This window comes from Canis lupus, chromosome 4 (assembly GCF_011100685.1).
Source record: "Canis lupus familiaris isolate Mischka breed German Shepherd chromosome 4, alternate assembly UU_Cfam_GSD_1.0, whole genome shotgun sequence".
Lineage (NCBI taxonomy): Eukaryota > Metazoa > Chordata > Mammalia > Carnivora > Canidae > Canis > Canis lupus.
Genome location: NC_049225.1, coordinates 14,879,323 through 14,899,024, shown reverse-complemented (window position 1 = coordinate 14,899,024; position 19,702 = coordinate 14,879,323). Strand labels below are relative to the sequence as shown.

The 19,702-nt window shown below is 37.4% G+C and overlaps 1 protein-coding gene and 1 long non-coding RNA gene across 6 annotated transcripts in view; one reads left to right on the top strand and one right to left on the bottom strand.

The window, feature by feature from the left end:
- RTKN2 (rhotekin 2) overlaps positions 1-1,389 on the top strand; it is a 74,175-nt gene extending 72,786 nt beyond the window's left edge. For 3 of the 5 annotated variants that reach the window (XM_038534041.1, XM_038534036.1, XM_038534039.1), the window contains exon 13: positions 500-1,389. In XM_038534041.1, the coding sequence (XP_038389969.1) occupies positions 500-622 (123 nt within the window). In that variant the 3' untranslated portion in view covers positions 623-1,389. The remainder of the gene's footprint in view (positions 1-499) is intronic. The other 2 variants (XR_005357883.1, XR_005357884.1) reach the window with 2 other exon arrangements.
- A 1,357-nt stretch (positions 1,390-2,746) lies between these two features.
- Positions 2,747-5,094, bottom strand: LOC119871459. Its single transcript, XR_005357885.1, has 3 exons — positions 4,376-5,094; positions 4,213-4,269; positions 2,747-3,189 (listed from the first exon to the last, which is right to left on the bottom strand). It is a non-coding gene; the product is annotated as an uncharacterized LOC119871459 (long non-coding RNA).
- Between the last annotated feature and the right edge of the window lie 14,608 nt (positions 5,095-19,702).

Below are 19,702 nucleotides of genomic sequence, written 5' to 3'. Positions count from 1 at the left end.
TGGTTCTAAACCAAGTGTGGAAAACCATGCAACCATGGTTTTCACCATGGAACATTTGACAATATCTGGAGACAGTTTTTATCACCATGCCTGGGGGCTTGGGGTGCCACTCAGATCTGTTGAGAAGAGACCAGGGATGCTGTTAACTATAAAGACATGTAGTTTTGGGCCATGCACATACAGGGAAGAGCATTCTGAACTAAGGGAACAGAACAAACTGTGGAACAGGAGTAGTGTGGTGGTTTAAAATACATCTACAAGTTGACACTTCTCTAGAAAAGTGAAGCCTCATTCCCCTCCCCTTGAATATGGACTTAGTGATTCATTCCTAACTGATAGACTATGGGCGAAGTGATGCTGTGCAGCTCATGACACTAGGTCATTATAAGGACAGCTTTGTGTTCCCTTACATATGAGTTTTGTGAATTTGTTCCCTGCATTACAAATCATGATAAACTTGCCGACTTAAAACAACATTCACTATCTCACATTTCTTTAGATCAGAATTCTGGATGGGCTCCAGTGGGTTATCTGCTTGAGATCCCACAAGACCAACATGAAGGTGTCCACCAGCCTGGCACTCTCTCCTGGATCGCTTACTTTGCAGGAATCCAGCATCTAGCCTCAAACAGCCCTGGAAGAGAAATGAAGAACTGAGACCTCCTCCCAGCAACAAGGACCGCCTTTTGAGTGAGCCACCTCAGGACCAGATCCCAGGTGTGACCTATCAGCCTCCTGAGAAAATCCAAGCCAGAACCATCCAGCTAAGCACTTCCTAAATTCCTGACCCACAAAAACTGGGAGTAAGACAGTAAATGCTTACTGTTTTAAACAGTCACTTTGGGGGGGGGGGGGTAATTTGTTTCCATAGCAATAAATGGCCTTAAAAATACAGGGTATGCCGAGGGCTTGGAATGGTGCACACGAATGGGGATTAAAAATAATGTGGATGAGGCAATGGAGTCAGATGAACTGCCTTGAATGTCAAACTGAAGTGTTTGCCTTTCATTTGGTTTCTGAAGAAATCTACAATGTGGACTTAGTACATCCAGATCACATGTGACTTACTCTCTGTTAGAGCAGTAAGGGCAGGAGTGGCTATAGTTGGTATTGGGGAGCATGCTTGCCATGTCTCTAGAAGAAGAAAAACCGTAACCTGTACATGTCACTACTACATGCGAAGTCCATGGATGGCAGGGGCTAGTTTTGAGTCATGCTTTGTCAATATAAAGCTTCCCCTGGCTTGATTTAAAAAAAAGAGAGAGAGAAAGAATGAGAAAAAACTTCTCACATGTATCCAGGTCACTAATGTAACACCACCGACTTGATTGTTCTTACCCACCAGCCTCTTTGCAAGAAGGTGACACATTAAATTGCTTCCACCTGTGACATCTGAGCATGACTGAGTTTATCAAATTCTCTTTTCAGTAGGCAAGAGGGAAGGAGAAGCCTGAAGGGTTGTGAAGAGTGACCAGAGTGGTGAACAGATTGCAGGGAGGAAACATTCTGGGGCCCAAGGCAAACCTCATTTATCTGCGTCTACACCAAGTGCTTTGAATGGAGTTCATGATTCCTACTCCCCTCTGTGGGAAATTCAACTGTACTTTTTTTTTTCATAATTTGTGATACCAAAAGTGCTTTTTAAATAGTCAATTATGAGAACAAACCTGACATCATCCTCAAATGAGTCATTCAGAGTTTTTTTCAGGAAATTAGAATAGTGTGCCCAGTATACTTCCACACCTTTGCTATATCATTGAGCAAAGCATCCCAAGAAATGAAACCCAGTAAAAATTCGGAGGTATGATTCCACTTTAGATTGATTTCAACCCAAGTCAATTACTAAAATAAAATGCTTAGAGTGGAGAGCCCAAAAAGTGTTAGACTAAGGGACCACAAGCCTTATCAACACCAGTGAAAATATTCTGTTTAATTTTCTACCATGAACTTCCTGGAAAGTGGTGGATAACTTGTACTATAAATGTAATTAGAAAAACACAACATGCATTCAGCCAACACTTTACTAGTCCCCATCATATGTAGGGCTCTGCCAGCTGCCTGGGCATGGGAAGATGAGGGGCTAGTCTCTGTCTCTCTCATGGATTTATAGATTAGTAGGATTGATTCGTGGGGTTTAGTTCCAGTGTCAGAAAAACCCACAAGTACTTTTCTGATCAGTAATAGCATGAAAATGACAAGTCTACATACTATGATTTTGTTTAAGCAGTAGGACCCCCCCCCTTTTCAAACAAAATCTTATGGGGGCCTTTTAATAATAAAACACATCACAGTGCAACTATTCTGGAGTGAAAAAGGAGTAAGGAGCTCATGGCCTCCCCATCCTGCTTCCTACCTATCCCAGAAGCTGCTCTGTAGGACCTTGGAGTTTCCCACAGCAGTTTGAAAACCGTTAGTTTAAAGCATTCCTTAAGTCTTAGTGAGGTGCTGCTAGACATTCCATTTAGAAGCTGATGAGCTTTAGACTAATTCCTCTTTTTCCTTTTCACAATTAGTTGGAGCCTTTTAGAAACTTGCATTTGGACTGCTTAGTACTGGATTACTCAGTAGACAAAACTAAGCAAATCTCAATCCAACAACACACACGCACACACACACACACACACACACACATGACAGAGAGAGAGAGAGAGAGAGAGAGAGAGAGATCAACCAGATTTTTCAAGAAGAGAAAAAAAGAAACTGTTAATTCCAGTACACATATAAGCTTTAGGTTTAATGGGTTGTATTGTACTACTGTTTTTGAATTCTAAAAGGTGCAGAGAAAAGGGCCCCCAAGTGTCTCCCAAGGGCTTAAGTCCTCACTTATGAGCCCTGAACATATTTCGGGAACCAGGAATTAAGGAGAAAACATCTCTCCTTAAACTGCATGTGTCCTTTTCTCATGGGGCTCATAGCCACATTTCCTATCACACCAACTCCCATTCCAGGTAGGAAACATAAGAATGCCAACAGGTTCACTGTACTATCTTCCTCCCTGGTCACGAAGTCTCCATATTTGCCTCCTTCAAATCAAGAGGATGTTCCTTCGTCCGTCAATCCTGTTTCCAGTAAATCTCTCACTTAGCTCGTCCTCTTTAGCAAAACTTTACATAGAGGGGAACTCTCTTCGGAACTTCACAGTATGTAAATGCATCAAGTAGGAGCTTTAGTTGAATTATAGACTATTTCCTGAAGTGAAACACAAAACAAGGACAAAATACACACCTATGTGTCAAGAAGAGGTGAGAATGAGCTTGCCTGGAAGGGGAGGCAGGGGAGGAGAAGAGATACGAAGGTGTGATGGCCCAGCTCCCTCCCACAGTGAGTCCCATCTCAGTCTCTGCCAGTGCCCTGGTGAAAAGCACACTTCCAAGGGCTGCCTTAGGCCTGTCAGCAGAAGTCTGCTAAACTCCAGACCTCGTCAAAGAGTAATAATGAGACCTTCTTCAGAGGGTCATTGCAAGGATTCAGTGAGGAACTACATATAAAGCTATCTGCAAAGTTCCAAGGAAATAGTATGTGTCCGATAAATGTTAGCTGCTAAGGCTATTATTATTGTCCCAATCCCTGATGTTATTCAAAGCACAAGAAAACATCTGATATACTACTTACAAGACAACCCAGCTTGGGCTGGCTGCAAGGTGAGGAGCCAGTGGTTATGTGTAACTGCATTAACATGAATTCTGATGTTCGGTTAACCTGGGCTGTTCCTAAAGGAACTCCTCCTTTGATGTCTCACCACCAGTGGCTTTGCCAGGATCATTTTTTGAATCAGAGCCAGATGAACTGTTGCAATTAAATGCTTATTAGCTTATGACACGCACCTAAGTGCCAGTCAATTTAGAGAGGCTGCCAATCAAAAATGTGAGTTTTTATTTTTGCTATGGAGGTCTTTTTTAAGAATAATTGTAGAAGCGAGGAATGGCAAGCTAAATTACAAGATGAAGCAAGAGTCATCTGAAGTTGGCACTGAAATCAGAAATGTGGGTGGAAAATTAATTAAAGCAGGGAGGCACAAGCAAAGGGAAAGACATTAGCAAGATATCCGGGGAGTTGGGGATGCTGGTGGTGGTGGGGGACCCTGGACTGACCGTTGACCATTAGTGGTTTACCAATTAAATTTGACAGACATTTGGCTCATGAATGGTAAGATTTCTAATGAACTCAAGGCAAAAGAATATCTGGTAAAAGCTATACTTTTATTTAACTCACCTCAGTAATTAACAAGGCCTGTTAGTTTTCTTTAGCTCCATCTCTGGTTTGAGATCACTGTTAAATAATTATAAAAATATAAATAGAATGTTAGCATCTTGGGTGTATTTGGTTGTTGAGAAATCTTTCTTTAGAGAAAATATAACTTCACAATTGTACTCACTTAGGTTCCTTCAGGCTAGGAAGGAATCTCAAAGGCGATCTACTTTAACCACGCTCCAGAGGCAGAAGCCACTCCCAACAGTCCACAATGTCTGTGAATATCTAGCCTGTATTTGACATAGGTTTTGCTTGTTTTTTTTTTTTTAATCTTAACATTGTTTTTGGAACATTCAGCTTGACTTCTTATAAGTTCTAGTTCTAAGAAAGATCTTACATATAAAGACGGCACATCTTTCGTGAGACTTGCAACTTTTTCCACTGACTGTACTTTGTGATTCTGCTTGGTGGTGATTTTCTGGGTTTCTTCTTACATTTGTGGGACTAAAGGTGATTTTTTCAAAATAATAGTAATCAACTGCATAATTTCCAGGAATAGATACAGCCAGCAACCTCCCAATTCCTCTTCACACCGCATCTCAAATACTTCATTAAAACACGGATGCCAAACTTAAAAAACAGAATGTGGCATTTCTCTGGAAGAATATAAGCTTCATGAGGGAAAAGACATGTGCTTCCTTCTTGTATTCACAGCACCTAATACAGTACCTGACACATGATAATAGCCTTAGAAGAATACTTAAGAGGCATCAAATGAACGTTTGTTAGAGCTGTCACTGTTTATTATTTTTCATTCACCGTGTACCAGTAACTTCTTTTAATGATGTCTGCTATTTAGACTGTCACTTCATTGTTCATTAGTACATGACTTTGGTTAAGTGTATCTCCTGTGAAGAGAAATAATTTAACAAACTCTTATGGCATTCAACACGGATATTTCAGTTACTCAACTAATCCACCCACTGATAGTGAACTTTGAATTAAATCCTTTGAAGAATAAAGTCAAATAGATCTTGATAAGAATCAAAGGCTGTGGAAATCATGTTTGACAGAAGGCATGAACAAAAATGCTAAAATGAATACTGTTTGGGGAGAAACACTCATTTTATGGCAGCCTGAATGAAGAGTAATAGTTCAAGAGTATCAAAATGCCTGTATGATCAAAAGGCAGAAACAGCTTCTTTTTACTATGTCTTAATATTCCAGGACTCATGATATCCTGCCTACATGAGCACCTGTCTTTGTGGTAACTCGAAGTATTTGAACACCTTATCTCATCCAACCTCAAATTTCCTGTGAGGTAGGTAAGTGCTGAGAGCTCTTGGTGCTGTTTTCAAGACGAGGCAAGTGAGTTAGAGAGGCTGTTTACACACTACAAATTTCACAGAGCCCTTAGGAGGAAGTGAACTTAAGAATTAGCAGTTAATTCCCAGTCATAGAAATCTGTTAGAGCTTGAAAGGACATTGCCAAGACCCTGGTCCAAAATGGGCTTTTCTGATAAGATGTATTTGTGATGACTTGATTCATTACACCAACCACACAAATTTTATGTAATTTTCTAGTTATAAAAGTAATACACATAGTAGTACATACATACATGGCACAAAAGGGTATTAAATTTAAAAACAAAAGACGTGTAGTAGTCTCTCCTTTTATATCCCAATGCCATTTTTGAGATTCCCATCACTCAGAGGTAACCACTGTTAATGGCTTTTAGTATGTATTTCCAAAAATTTCCTATGTAGCCAAAAGCGTGTGCATGTATATGTGTACGCACACATATACATGCAATTACATGTTTCGCTTCCTATTAAATAGCTACACTTGGAAGTTTTATAACCATTCCAAACTTAACATGACCTTCTACTCTTCTCTCCCAATCCTGATCTTCTCAGTTCACCTGGAGAATGCCAACTCCATGCTCCCAGTTGTGTGAGTCAAAACTCTTTGAGATCATCCTTGGCTTCTCTAGTTCCTCCCTACTCCATGTCTAATTCATCAGTAAATCTTGTTGGATGTATGTTTAAAATATGTCCACAATCCAAGCTCTTATCACCTCTCCATTGCTTCCACCCTCGTTCAAGCCATCATCATCTCTTGTCTGAATTATTACAGTTGTCTTCTAACTGATCTCCCTACTTCTGCTTAGCTTCCTATTATCTATGATCAGTCCTGCAGACAGAGGGATCCTGTCAAAAGACAATTTAAGATACACTGCATGCTTCTTCCCTACTCAGAAACCACCCAAAGGCTCTCCATTTAATTTAGATTAAAAAGGATGCCTGGGTGGCTCAGGGGTTGAGCGTCTGCCTTTGGCCCAGGGCATGATCCTGAAGTGGAGGGATCGAGTCCCACCCACCTCGGGCTCCCTGCCTGCTTCTCCCTCTGCCTATGTCTCTGCCTCTCTCTCTCTCTGTGTCTCTCATGAACAAATAAAATAAAATAAAATAAAAATTCAGAGTAAAAGCCAAACTTCTTACAATGACCTATTAGACTCTAAATGATCTGCTGACCCCTTACCTCTCTAATTTTATCTCCTACCACTCTTGAGACCCCTCACCCTCTCTACTTCAGACATGCTGACCTTTTTGCTGTTTTGAATATGCAAAGCATATTCCTGCCTTGGGGCCTTTGCACTTGCTGTTTCCTCTGCCTGGAATGTTCTTCCTCCAGTTTTGTCTATTTCCTTCAAGTTTTAATGTGAATGTAACTTTCTCAGTACGTCCTGATTGCAACTCCTACTACACCCTTCCCTGCTCTAGTTGTCTCCTACAATTCATTTTTACTGATTTATCTTCGTTATCTATCTCTCGGACTTAGATTGCTTCCAAAGATGACTACTACATTAGCTGCCATCCCACATGCTCTTTTCTGAGGTGACATTGCCACTCCCCCATCAGGAAATGGAGTCTGTTTCCCCTCAGTCAGGTCTGGGCTTCTGCATTCTCTTGGAAGCCAACAAACAAGTAGGAAGGTCAACTACCCTGAGGCCACCAAGCCCGAAGGAATTTCAAGCTAGCCAAATGATGAGAGTCCACATCTGGGTAAGTACCAAGGCTCCAGACATGTAACTAAAGCCTTCTTGACTTTGAAAGCCTAGCTTATCACAGCTGAATGGACTCAAGTGAATGACTCAGCCAACACTATATGGAGCAGAGCTATCAAGCAAGGCTTGACTAAGCATTCCTGGCTCAGGAAAGAAGTTGTCTTTGAAGATGCCATGTTTTGGGATAGTTTATTAAGCAGCAGTAGATATACAAAACATTCTCATACTAGAATGTTAAGTTCTGTGAGGACGAGGATTGTTATTGGTTTTGTTGTTTGCTGTATCCTCGCTGCCTATAGATAGTGCTTGGAACAAGGTAGGTACTCAGTAGACACCCGTTGAGTGAACAAATAAATAAATGAAAGGGAGAGACAACATAAGAGAAATTACTAGAGCATCTGTGTTTCTTTCTAATGCTATGAAAGAATAGGATATGGAATCTTAACTATGGCAGTGAGAAGAGAAATTAGTGGCTGCTGTGCTGCCTGCAGGGCCAACTACCCAGGCTGGCCAGGGCACAGAGGAAGCTCGGCATTGCATCTGAAGAAAAGCAGGTTTATAGATACTCTCTTCAAAATTTTTATTTGAGCTATCAAATCAATCTTTTAATAAACCAGATAAACTTTTAATATGAAGTTTGTTTTCATAAATATAAGAGTAACACAGACACATTTAAGAATTTTAAACAGCACAGAAACTTGTGCAATGTAAAACAAGTCTCCGTTTTATCCCTCTGCTAGCAGTTCCCTCGGTAGTTGGTCTAGCAAATAATGTCTAGGCACAAGTGAGCTCTTAAGATTCCCCTTATTTTTTTTCCTTGTATCCCCTCTACACAATATATTAAAGAGGGTTTCCAGAATGTGTCTTAAACAACATTTAGCTTCTATTTACTGAATGTTATTATAGCCGTGGCCCATTTAATCCTTGCAACAAGCCAGTGAGGTAGGTACCATCATTATTCTCACTTTATACATGAGGAAATTGAGGCTTGAATAGGTGGCATAACTTGTCCAAAGTCAACACTTCGGACATGATAAATTGGAACTCTTAACTTCCTTCCTCTACGGCCTCTGTCACAGATACCAAACTCATTAGCCTTAAGTGCTACATTCTTATACTCCATTGCAGTATCAGGCCAGCAATTTTGAAACTATCTTCTCTGCATTCTAGGCTTGAGCAAATGATACATTTACTGAGGATAATGGGATGCAGGTTTCTTCTATTGGGTTACAAGTCTGAGAAGGGGAAGAGTAAAAAATACCCTGTATTGTTGGATTGGAATTGGAAGTCTTATGACTCCTTTTTATTACATATGTATATCTATATCATAGCTCTATCCACTGCGAAGGCCTGGATATGACGACATACCAGTATCAGTGAGTATACCTAGTGCCCAGATCTTGGTTCTAAATACTCTTCTCCACTAAAAGAAACTGGAGTTCCTCATACAAATGGCTGACACTATTGCTGGGATAGTGACAGCACAAGATAAGTCTGGAACACTTTGCTGCACCAGAAAGTACAGAAGTGCCCCAATAGCCAAAGCTGGAACCATGTGAGCAACAAAATAAAGTAGTATTAGATTATAACACAAAGTATAAAATAAATATGCATGAATCTATACTGCTGTAAATAAATGATTGAATAAATAACAGAATTCCAATATACGTTTATGTGATATATATTTTTATATATACTATATATATTCTATATACTGTGTATACATATACATACACATATAATTATACACACACACACACACACACAATTTATGTAGATACTTTCTTCTCCAGGAGATGGAACATAACCCTCCACTCCTTAGGCTGAGGCTACAGAGTGACTTTTTTCCAGAGAGAACAGTATGGGGAGGTGGAAAAAAGAGAGTAACTTCACCGTGGTGAGACTTGAGAAACTCTACCTCAGCCATGTGAGCTCTTTCACTTGGCTCCTGTGTTTCTTTACCATACCCTCAATGACTGTGCTTTTGTTTGAGTGCTTTCTTACTTTCTGATACCACAAAATTCTTCAGGCTCATCTGTGTATTTCCTGCCCCAGTCTTAGAATCAGGCATTTCTTCAAAGAACCCTGGTTTCGTTTACTCATTGTTACTGAGTATTCTTGCTTCTAGATCTCTCCACTGACAGAGCAAGAAAATGGGAACACATGAATGTATCCATATCTATAAATATTTCTACCTGTAATCATGTATTTATAGTAAGTTAAACATGAGTTTAATTTACATATCCAGCTCGAAACCATTACCACAGAGATCAGTGTAGCCACTTCCCCTTGATTGTATTAACTTCCTACTCAAATAGTGAGAAACCTGGCTCCCACCTCCACCATCATTTTGTCTAATTGTTCAATTCCAATGTACATGTAAAATGGCATGGCACTTTCAGTTTTAATCATTTTAATGAGTAGGTAGTAGTATCTTACTGAGGTTTCAATTTCCATCTTCCTAATGATTAAAGATGTTGAACTTCTTTTCATGTGCTCATTTGCCATCAGTACATCTTCTTTGGTGATGTATCTATTCAAGTCTTTTGCTCCTTTAAAAAACTGAATTGTTTTCTTATTATGTTCTGAAAGTTCTTCATATACTCTGGATATTTGGTTTGCAAATATTTTCTCCCAGTCTGTGCTTTGTCTCCTCATTCTCTGACCAGTGATTTTAATGTTGATGCAGTTGATTTATCAGTTTTTTATTTCATTATTCATATTTTTGGTATATGTATAAAGTCTGCCTAACCCAAGATCACTAAGGTTTTCTCATATGTTTTCTTCTAAAAGTTGAGTAGCTTTTAGGTTTCACATTTGGTCTCTGATCCATTTATAGCTTATTTTGTATGTGGTGTGACATATCAGTCAAAGTTCATTATTTCTATATGCATATTCAGTTATTCCAGCACCATTTATTGAAATGACTACTGTCTCTCCACTGATCTGCCTTTGCACATTTGTAGAGAATCAGTTGCCCATGCGTTCATAGGTCATTTTGACTTGGACACTCTCTATTTTGTTCCATTGATCTATTGTTCTGTCTTTATACTGATGACACACTGTCTTGATTACTCCAGCATTGTAGTAAGTCTTGAAATCAGATTGTTCGTCCTACAGCTTTATTCTTTTTCCAAGTTGTTTTGATTATTTGAAATCCTTTGCATTTCCATATGAATTTTAGAATCAGCTTGCTAGTTTCTACAAAATCCCTGCTGGCATTTTGATGGAGATTCCATTTAATCTCTAGATTAATTTGAGGCCTCAAACAATGAGGTGGGAAGTATAACATTCTCTTCAGTTTTCTGGAAGAACTTGTATAAAATTTTTGTTACTTATTCCTTACATGTTTCATAAAATTTACTAATAAAACTATCTGGGCCTGGATTGTTTTTCCTTTGAAAGATTTAATTCCTTTAATAGATACAGGGCTATTCAGTTTATCCATTTCTTCTTGAGAGAGTTTCATAATTTATGTCCTTCAAAAAATTTATTCATGTAATCTAAGTTGTTGATGTTGATATAACATTGTTTATAATATTCTTTTATTATTTTTAATATCTGCAGATTCCAGTGGTATCACTTCTCTTATTCCTGATGTTGATTATTTGTTTCTTCTCTTATTTTGTCCTGATCAATCTGACTAGAGATTTATTAAGTTTATGATCTCAAAAACAGCTTTTATTTTATTGGTTTTCTTTGTTGAGTTTTGTTTTCAAGACCATTCATTTCCATTTAATTTTCTATTATTTTCCCTCTGCTTACTTTAGTTTCATATGCCCTTCCTTTTCTAGTTTCCTAAGGTGGGAACTGAGTTCATTAAAATTTGAGACTGCTCTTCTTTTGTATTATAGGCATGTAGTGCATGGATTCCCCTCTAAGCCTGCCTTTCAGCATCTTACAAATTTTGACATGCTGTGTTTTCACTTCATTCAATTCAAAATACTTTTAAATTTCCTGTTTTATTCCTTCACTGATCATAAGTTATTTAGAAAAGTGTTATCTAACTTCTAAACATTTGGAGATTTTTACAGATCTTTCTGGCATTGATTTCTAATTAATACCACTGTGTCAAGAAACATAGTTTGTATAGTTTGAATACTTGTAAATGTATTCAGATTTGATTTGTGGCCCAGAATGTTGTCACTCTTGATTAGTGTTTCACATGTGTACACTTGTGAAGAACATCTGTTCTTCTGTCATTGGGTAGAGTGTTCTATACATGTCAGTTAAGTCCAGTTGCTTGATTGTGTTATTCAAGTCTATCTACCTGTTATCTACCTTTTATTGACCAGTTTAATCAATTAGTGAGAGATGGATATTGAAATCTCTAACTGTAGTTGTGGATTTATTTATTTGTCCTTGTAGTTTTATCAATATTTACTCATATATTTTGAAATTCTGTAATAGATTCATAAAAGTTTAATATTTTCATATCCTTCTGATAAACTGATTCTTTTATCTTTGTGAAAAGACCTTCTTTCTCCCTGTCACTATTTCGCTCTGAAATCTACTTTATTTGATGTTAACGTAGCTGCTCTGGCTTTTTTTTTTTTTTTAATGTTAGCATGGCACATCTCTTTTTAGCCTTTAACATCTTTGTACATTTAGCTCCATTTGTTCCTTATATTTAAAATGTGCTTCTTGTAGACATTATATAGTTCAGGTCTTGCTTTTTAATCCAGTCTGACAATCTCTGCTTTTTAACTAGACTCCCTATTTAGATAATTTGTGTTTAATGTGGTTAATGATATGATCAAGTTTAAGCCTGACATCTTGCTGTTTGTTTTCTATTTGTTCCATCAGTTCACTGTTCCCCCTTCCTTCTTTTTTGCCCATTTAGATTAGCTGAGTATTATAATAACAATTATTTTTACATTTTGTTATTCTTTTTTGATTTATGAGCTGTAACTCGTTTTAGAGGTTCTTCTAAGCTGCATAGTAAAGAACATCCTTTTATTTTTTATTTTTATTGTTTTTAAAGATTTTATTTATTCATGAGAGACACAGAGAGAGAGGCAGAGACACAGGCAGAGGGAGAAGCAGGCTCCATGCAGGGAGCCCGACTCAATCCCGGGTCCCCAGGATCAGGCCCTGGACTGAAGGTGGCGCTAAACCGCTGAGCCACCCGGGCTGCCCAAGACCATCCTTTTAGATAAGCAATGGTATTTCTCTGCTATATAATGCCTATCTCTTAAAACTTTTACAGAAATAACATTTTGAATATCTACTATGTGCTACATATTCTTGAGCACTTTAAATACATTTACTCATGTAATGCAACAAAACTAAAAACAATCCCAGGAAGTTCAGGGTTACCTGAACTAAGGTTACCACTCTTTCCCTAGCCCTAGATCTCTGAATCTTAGTGATCTCAAATCAATGTGGTAACTGCTTTATTTTAAATTGTATTTTGTGTTGTTTTTATTGTTATTATTTTAACTAACAAGCCTGTTTATGGTAGCTTAAGCATTAAATCATGAGATTTAATTTTAACTCTCATTAAATCATGAGAGTCTCTGCCTCTCTCTGTGTGTGTCTTTCATGAATCTCATGAATTCTCTTGAATTTTTTAAAGATTTGTTTATTTATTTATTTATTTATTTATTTATTTGAGAGAGAGAGAAAGTACAAGCAGGGTGTGTGTGTGGGGGGGGAGCAGCAGAGAGAGGGAGAAGCAGACTCCCTGCTGAGCAGGCAGCCAGATGTGGGGGTCAGTCCCAGGACCCTGAAATTATGACCCAAGCCAAAGGCAGATGCTTAACTGACTCAGCCACCTACGTGCTCCTCCTTGAATTTTTAAAATATTTGTTATAATTAAATTGTTATAATGAATTTTATTATTTGTACAATTATTTTTACTATTTCTATTTTTATTTTAATTCCAGTATAGTTAACATATAGTATTATATTTGTTTCTGGTGTATAATATACTGGTTAAACAATTCTGTATATTACTTAGTGCTCATCAAGATAAATGTACCCTTAATCCTTAATCCCCTTTACCTATTTCACCATCTCCCCTCCACCTCCCCTTTGGTAACCATCTGCTTGTTCTTTATAGTTAAAAGTCTGATTTTTGGGTTGTCTCTTTTGTTCATTTATTTTGTTTCTTGAATTCCACATATAAGTAAAATTATATGGTACTTGTCTTTCTCCTCACTGATTTTGCTTAGCATTATACTCTCTAGATCCATCCATGTTGTTGCAAATGGCAAGATTTCATTCTTTCTTTATGGCTGAGTTATATTCCATTGTATATATGCCACATCTTTTTTACTCATTCATCTAATGATGGACACTTGGGCTCCTTCCATAATTTAGCTATTGTAAATAATGCTGCAATAAAGATAGGGGTAAATTATTCTTTTGAATTGATGTCTTTGTATACTTTGAGTAAATGGCCAATATGGGATTACTGAATCACATAGTAGATCTATTTTTAATTTTTTGAGGAACTTCCATATAGTTTGTACTGAGTTCACCCACTGCACAAGGGTTCCTTTTTATCTGTATCCTCACCAACATTTATTCTTTGTGTTTTTTATTTTAGCCATTCTGACAGGTGTGAAGTTTTGGCTCATTGTGGTATTGATTTGCATTTCCCTGATGATGAGTGATCCTGAGTATCTTTTCCTGTAGCTCTTGGCCATCCTGATGTCTTCTTTGGTGGAATGTCTGTTCATGTTTCCTCCCCTTTTTAAATTGAATTATTTGGGGATGCCTGGGTGGCTCAGTGGTTGAATGCTTCTCTTCCACCTAGGGCATGATCCTGGAGTCCCAGGTCTCTGCTTCTCTCTGTGTGTGTCTCTCATGAATAAATAAATAAAATATTAAAAAAATAAATTGAATTATTTGTTTTTTGGGGGTAGTAAGTTGCAGAAGTTCTTTATATATTTTATTTATTTATTTATTTATTTATTTATTTATAATTTTTATTTATTTGTGATAGTCACAGAGAGAGAATGAGGCAAAGACACAGGCAGAGGGAGAAGCAGGCTCCATGCACCGGGAGCCCGACGTGGGATTCGATCCCGGGTCTCCAGGATCGTGCCCTGGGCCAAAGGCAGGCGCCAAACCGCTGCGCCACCCAGGGATCCCCTATATATTTTAGATACTACGTTTATCATATATGTCATTTTTGCAAATATCTTCTCACATTCAGTAGATTATCTTTTAGTTTTGCTGATTGTTTGCTTCCCTGTGCAGAAGCTTTTGATTTTGATGTAGTCCCAATAGTTTATTTTTGCTTTGTTTCCTTTGCCTCAGGAGACATAGCTAGAAAAATGTTTGTATGGCTGATGTTAGAGAAATTATTGCCTGTGCTCTGTTCTAGGTGTTACACTTAGATCCTTAATCCATTTTGGGTTTATTTTTGTGTATGATGTAAGAGAATGGTCCAGTTTCATTTTTTTGCATCCAGCTATCCAGTTTTCCCAACACTATTTGTTGAAGAGATTGTCTTTTCCCATTGCATATTCTTGCTTCTTTGTCAAAGATTAATTGACCATATATATATATATACTCATGGGTTTATTTCTGGGCTTACTATTTTGTTCCCTTGATCTATGTGTCTATTTTGTGCCAGTACCGTACTGCTTTGGTTACTACAGCTTTGTAGTATAACTTGAAATCTAGAATTGTGATACCTCCAGCTTTATTTTTCTTTTTCAATAGCTTTGGCTATTTGTTTTGTTTTGTTTTGTTTTGTTTGTTTTTTTGGTGGTTCCATAAGATTTTAGGATCGTTTGTTCCAGTTTTTTGAAAAATGCTGTTGGTATTTTGATAGGGATTGCATTAAATCTGTAGATCACAGGGCATCTTGTGGCTTAGTGCATTAAATGTCTGACTCTTGGTTTCAGCTCTGGTCATGACCTCAGGGTCATTAGATCAAGGCCTGCATCAACTTCATATGCACATGGAGTCTGCTAGATTCTCTGCTTTTTTCTCTCCCTCTGTCCCTCCCCTCGGCTTGCATGTGTGCTCTCTCTCTCTCTCTCTCAAATAAATAAATAAATAAATAGAATCTTTAAAAAAAATCTATAGATTGCTTTGGGTAGTATAGACACTTTATCTTTTTTTTTTAAATAAATTTATTTTTTATTGGTGTTCAATTTACCAACATACAGAATAACACCCAGTGCTCATCCCGTCAAGTGCCCCCCTCAGTGTCCGTCACCCATTCACCCCCACCTCCCGCCCTCCTCCTTCCACCACCCCTAGTTCGTTTCCCAGAGTTAGGAGTCTTTATGTTCTGTCTCCCTTTCTGATATTTCCCACACATTTCTTCTCCCTTCCCTTATATTCCCTTTCACTATTATTTATATTCCCCAAATGAATGAGAACATATAATGTTTGTCCTTCTCCGACTGACTTACTTCACTCAGCATAATACCCTCCAGTTCCATCCACGTCGAAGCAAATGGTGGGTATTTGTCGTTTCTAATGGCTGAGTAACATTCCATTGTATACATAAACCACATCTTCTTTATCCATTCATCTTTCGATGGACACCGAGGCTCCTTCCACAGTTTGGCTATTGTGGACATTGCTGCTATAAACATTGGGGTGCAGGTGTCCCGGCGTTTCATTGCATCTGTATCTTTGGGGTAAATCCCCAACAGTGCAATTGCTGGGTCGTAGGGCAGGTCTATTTTTAACTCTTTGAGGAACCTCCACACAGTTTTCCAGAGTGGCTGCACCAGTTCACATTCCCACCCACAGTGTAAGAGGGTTCCCTTTTCTCCGCATCCTCTCCCACATTTGTGGTTTCCTGCCTTGTTAATTTTCCCCATTCTCCCTGGTGTGAGGTGGTGTCTCATTGTGGTTTTGATTTGTAGTTCCCTGATGGCAAGGGATGCAGAGCATTTTCTCATATGCATGTTGGCCATGTCTATGTCTTCCTCTGTGAGATTTCTCTTCATGTCTTTTGCCCATTTCATGATTGGATTGTTTGTTTCTTTGGTGTTGAGTTTAATAAGTTCTTTATAGATCTTGGAAACTAGCCCTTTATCTGATACGTCATTTGCAAATATCTTCTCCCAATCTGTAGGTTGTCTTTTAGTTTTGTTGACTGTATCCTTTGCTGTGCAAAAGCTTCTTATCTTGATGAAGTCCCAATAGTTCATTTTTGCTTTTGTTTCTTTTGCCTTCGTGGATGTATCTTGCAAGAAGTTACTGTGGCCGAGTTCAAAAAGGGTGTTGCCTGTGTTCTCCTCTAGGATTTTGATGGAAGCTTGTCTCACATTTAGATCTTTCATCCATTTTGAGTTTATCTTTGTGTATGGTGAAAGAGAGTGGTCTAGTTTCATTCTTCTGCATGTGGATGTCCAATTTTCCCAGCACCATTTATTGAAGAGACTGTCTTTCTTCCAATGGATAGTCTTTCCTCCTTTATCGAATATTAGTTGACCATAAAGTTCAGAGTCCACTTCTGGGTTCTCTATTCTGTTCCATTGATCTATGTAGACACTTTATCTTTTAAAAAAATCTATAGATTGCTTTGGGTAGTATAGACACTTTATAGACATTTTAACAATATTTATTCACCAAGCCTATGAGCATGGAGTACTTTTCCCATTTGTTTTTGTCGTCTTCAATTTCTTTCATCAATGTTTTATAGTTTTCAGAGTACAGATCTTTCACTTCTTTGGTTAAATTTATTCTTAATTATTTTATTGTTTTTGGTACAATTGTAAATGGGAAGGTTTTTAAATCTCTACTGTTTCGTTATTAGTGTATGGAAATGCAATGGATTTCTATACATTGATTTTGTATCATGCAAACTTAATTCATTTGTTAGTTCTAGTAGTATTTTGGTGAAGTCTTTGGGGTTTTCTATACGAAATATCATGTCATCTGCAAATAGTGAAAGTTTGATTTCTTCCTTACCAATTTTAATGCCTTTTATTCCTTTTTCTTGTCTGATTGCTGTGACTAGGACTTACAGTACTGCCTTGAATTTTTAATTTTATATTATTTGCGAAATTGTCATATCACGTGGCTCCATGCATGACCTTCTCAGTTCCTGGAAAATAACCCATCAAACCAAAATCATCGTATTAATTGTTTTAAATATTCTTCCACTGGATGTTAGGTTGAATTCCATCACTTCTGGGGTTCTTTACCAACTTTATCAGTCTTTTAAGTTCTCCTGAAAACGAAATACTAAAAAGTTATAATTTGTTTATAATTTTTAAATGTGGTATTGTCCCATGTAATATGGATGTACATTTTCTTGTCCCAAGAAAATACTATACCAAAAGAATAAGAGTTCCTTGCTCAATGATTTCAGCTAATATGAATATATATTTAGCAGATTGGTGTATAACACTGGTTAAGTGTGATCCACAGATCCCTGGCTATGGAGGTAATGGGGTATCTCTGAGACCTTTTCAGCAATATGAGAAAGCAAAACAATTTTTAAAATAACACTAAAAAGATAAATTGCCTTCTTCACTATATTGATGTTTGCACTGATGGTAAAGAAGAAATAATGGATAAAACTGGCATCTTGGCAGGAACACCAGCTAGTAGTTATGCTATTTTTAACTGCCATGTAGAGGGAAAAAGAAGACAGTTTTGTTTAATGCCCTTGATGGAGCAGTTAAAAATTATTACGTTTATTAAATATTGACCCTTGATTACATGTATTTTTTAATATTCTATCTGATGAAATAAGTATGCATAAAGCACTGTGTCCCAAAGTATGATGGTTACCTTCAAGAGTGTGACTGCTTGAGTTGTAAGCCCCACTAGCCTCTCTCTCTCTGTCTCTCTCTTTCTCTTAAATGGAACATTTTTACTTAAAAGAATAACTGACAGACAAATTATGGTTATTTAGACTTGGTTATTTGGCAGACATTTTCTCAAAAATGAATGAAGTCAGCCTGTCACCACAGTCAGGCAATTGACAGTAATTTTTGCCAATGCTAAAATTTAAGCTTTCAAGTGAAAATTAGAATTTTAGAAAACTTGTATCTGTCACCATGAATGTGACAGTTTCTCGATACTTAAAATTCTTCAGATAAGATTGGTAGTGATACCTCCCAGCTTACACTGAGCCTGAGTCTCTGATAATTGCCCCTTCCTCTGTCCATGGGGTTTGATTATTTGCCTAGGCTATGCTCCTTCCCCATCAGTGTACTGGGGGACAGAAAGGGAAGTGGAGCACTGAGTGAATACCTATCTTATTCTCTTACAATTCAAGTGGGGCCTAAAAAGTGCTGATGTCTCTCCAATGCCTGGTCCCATAATACATAATCTCTGTTACCATATTGGACCCAACTTTCCATCTAGTGGAAGTAACAGAGCAAGAATTGGTTTGCAGACTAAGAAGAGAATGAAACAGATAAACAAAGAGAGTAGAGTTGAGAGGCAGAGAGGAAAAAATAAATTCCCAGGGTTTCCCACAGACTTCCAATACTTAGTTTGAGCACAGTGAACCAAGGGGTTGTTTGTGGGTTCCATAGAATAGCCCACTATCAGAGTAATAAAGAATATCTTTTCCTTTAGCTAGCTTGAGTGGGTGGGTGTCTCTTACTTGAAATCACATGAATCATTTATAGTTAATAAAGTAGAACATCTGTGATCCGTTATCAAACTTTGTTAAGTTTATGATGTGCTCTACATTTTAGAGCATGATTAGGCTAGAAATACAAAGCCAATGTTTCCTGGAAATGCAAAGATACTATTTCTATATTGAAGTTAAGAAGAATTACCATAGGCTACACATGGATTAATTACTATCTTCAAAGAATTAGAGCTCTATCAAACATCTTACCACAAAATTATGCTGAACAAAATTTAATCTTTCTGTGACTGTTCAGAAGAATTTAGAATCTTTTAATGCTCCAGGGACATTACCATTTTATAAATTGCACAAAAAAAAAATCTCATTATTTCAGCTTTCTGATAGTTTGGATTCAGAATAAATGGGAATTTACTGTAATACTTTGAATTATTAAGTTCTAGGGAGCTCAAAGTACTTCAAATATATATGAATTATATCACTTATCTTTCTCAACAGTAGAATGAAATTTACAAATGGGAACGGCAATGGGTAGATTCAGGATACAAAGTCATGTTTCTCGATGTTCTAGTGAGTAATCCTTCTATTTGGCTATTCTGGCTTCCTTTTCTACTTAAAAGTATGGTTTTATTTTTCAGCTAAAGACCAAATAGAACTAAGGCCAGCAGCAAAGAATGTGGGCTATAATTTTATTTTATTATTAAGTACATAGTGATTTGATTATAGGTTTCAGCTCATAAATTTTCAGATGAACCTAGGTCCTGCAGTTTACTTTCACAAAAGAGAAGAACTCAAACATAGTGGGGAAAAAATCAAATACATTTACATATAATCCTGGCATTTGTCAGAACTAAAAATATGCTTTAAAATATACAGGAAATAAAATATTTAATTAAAAATTGTTTTGCTCTAG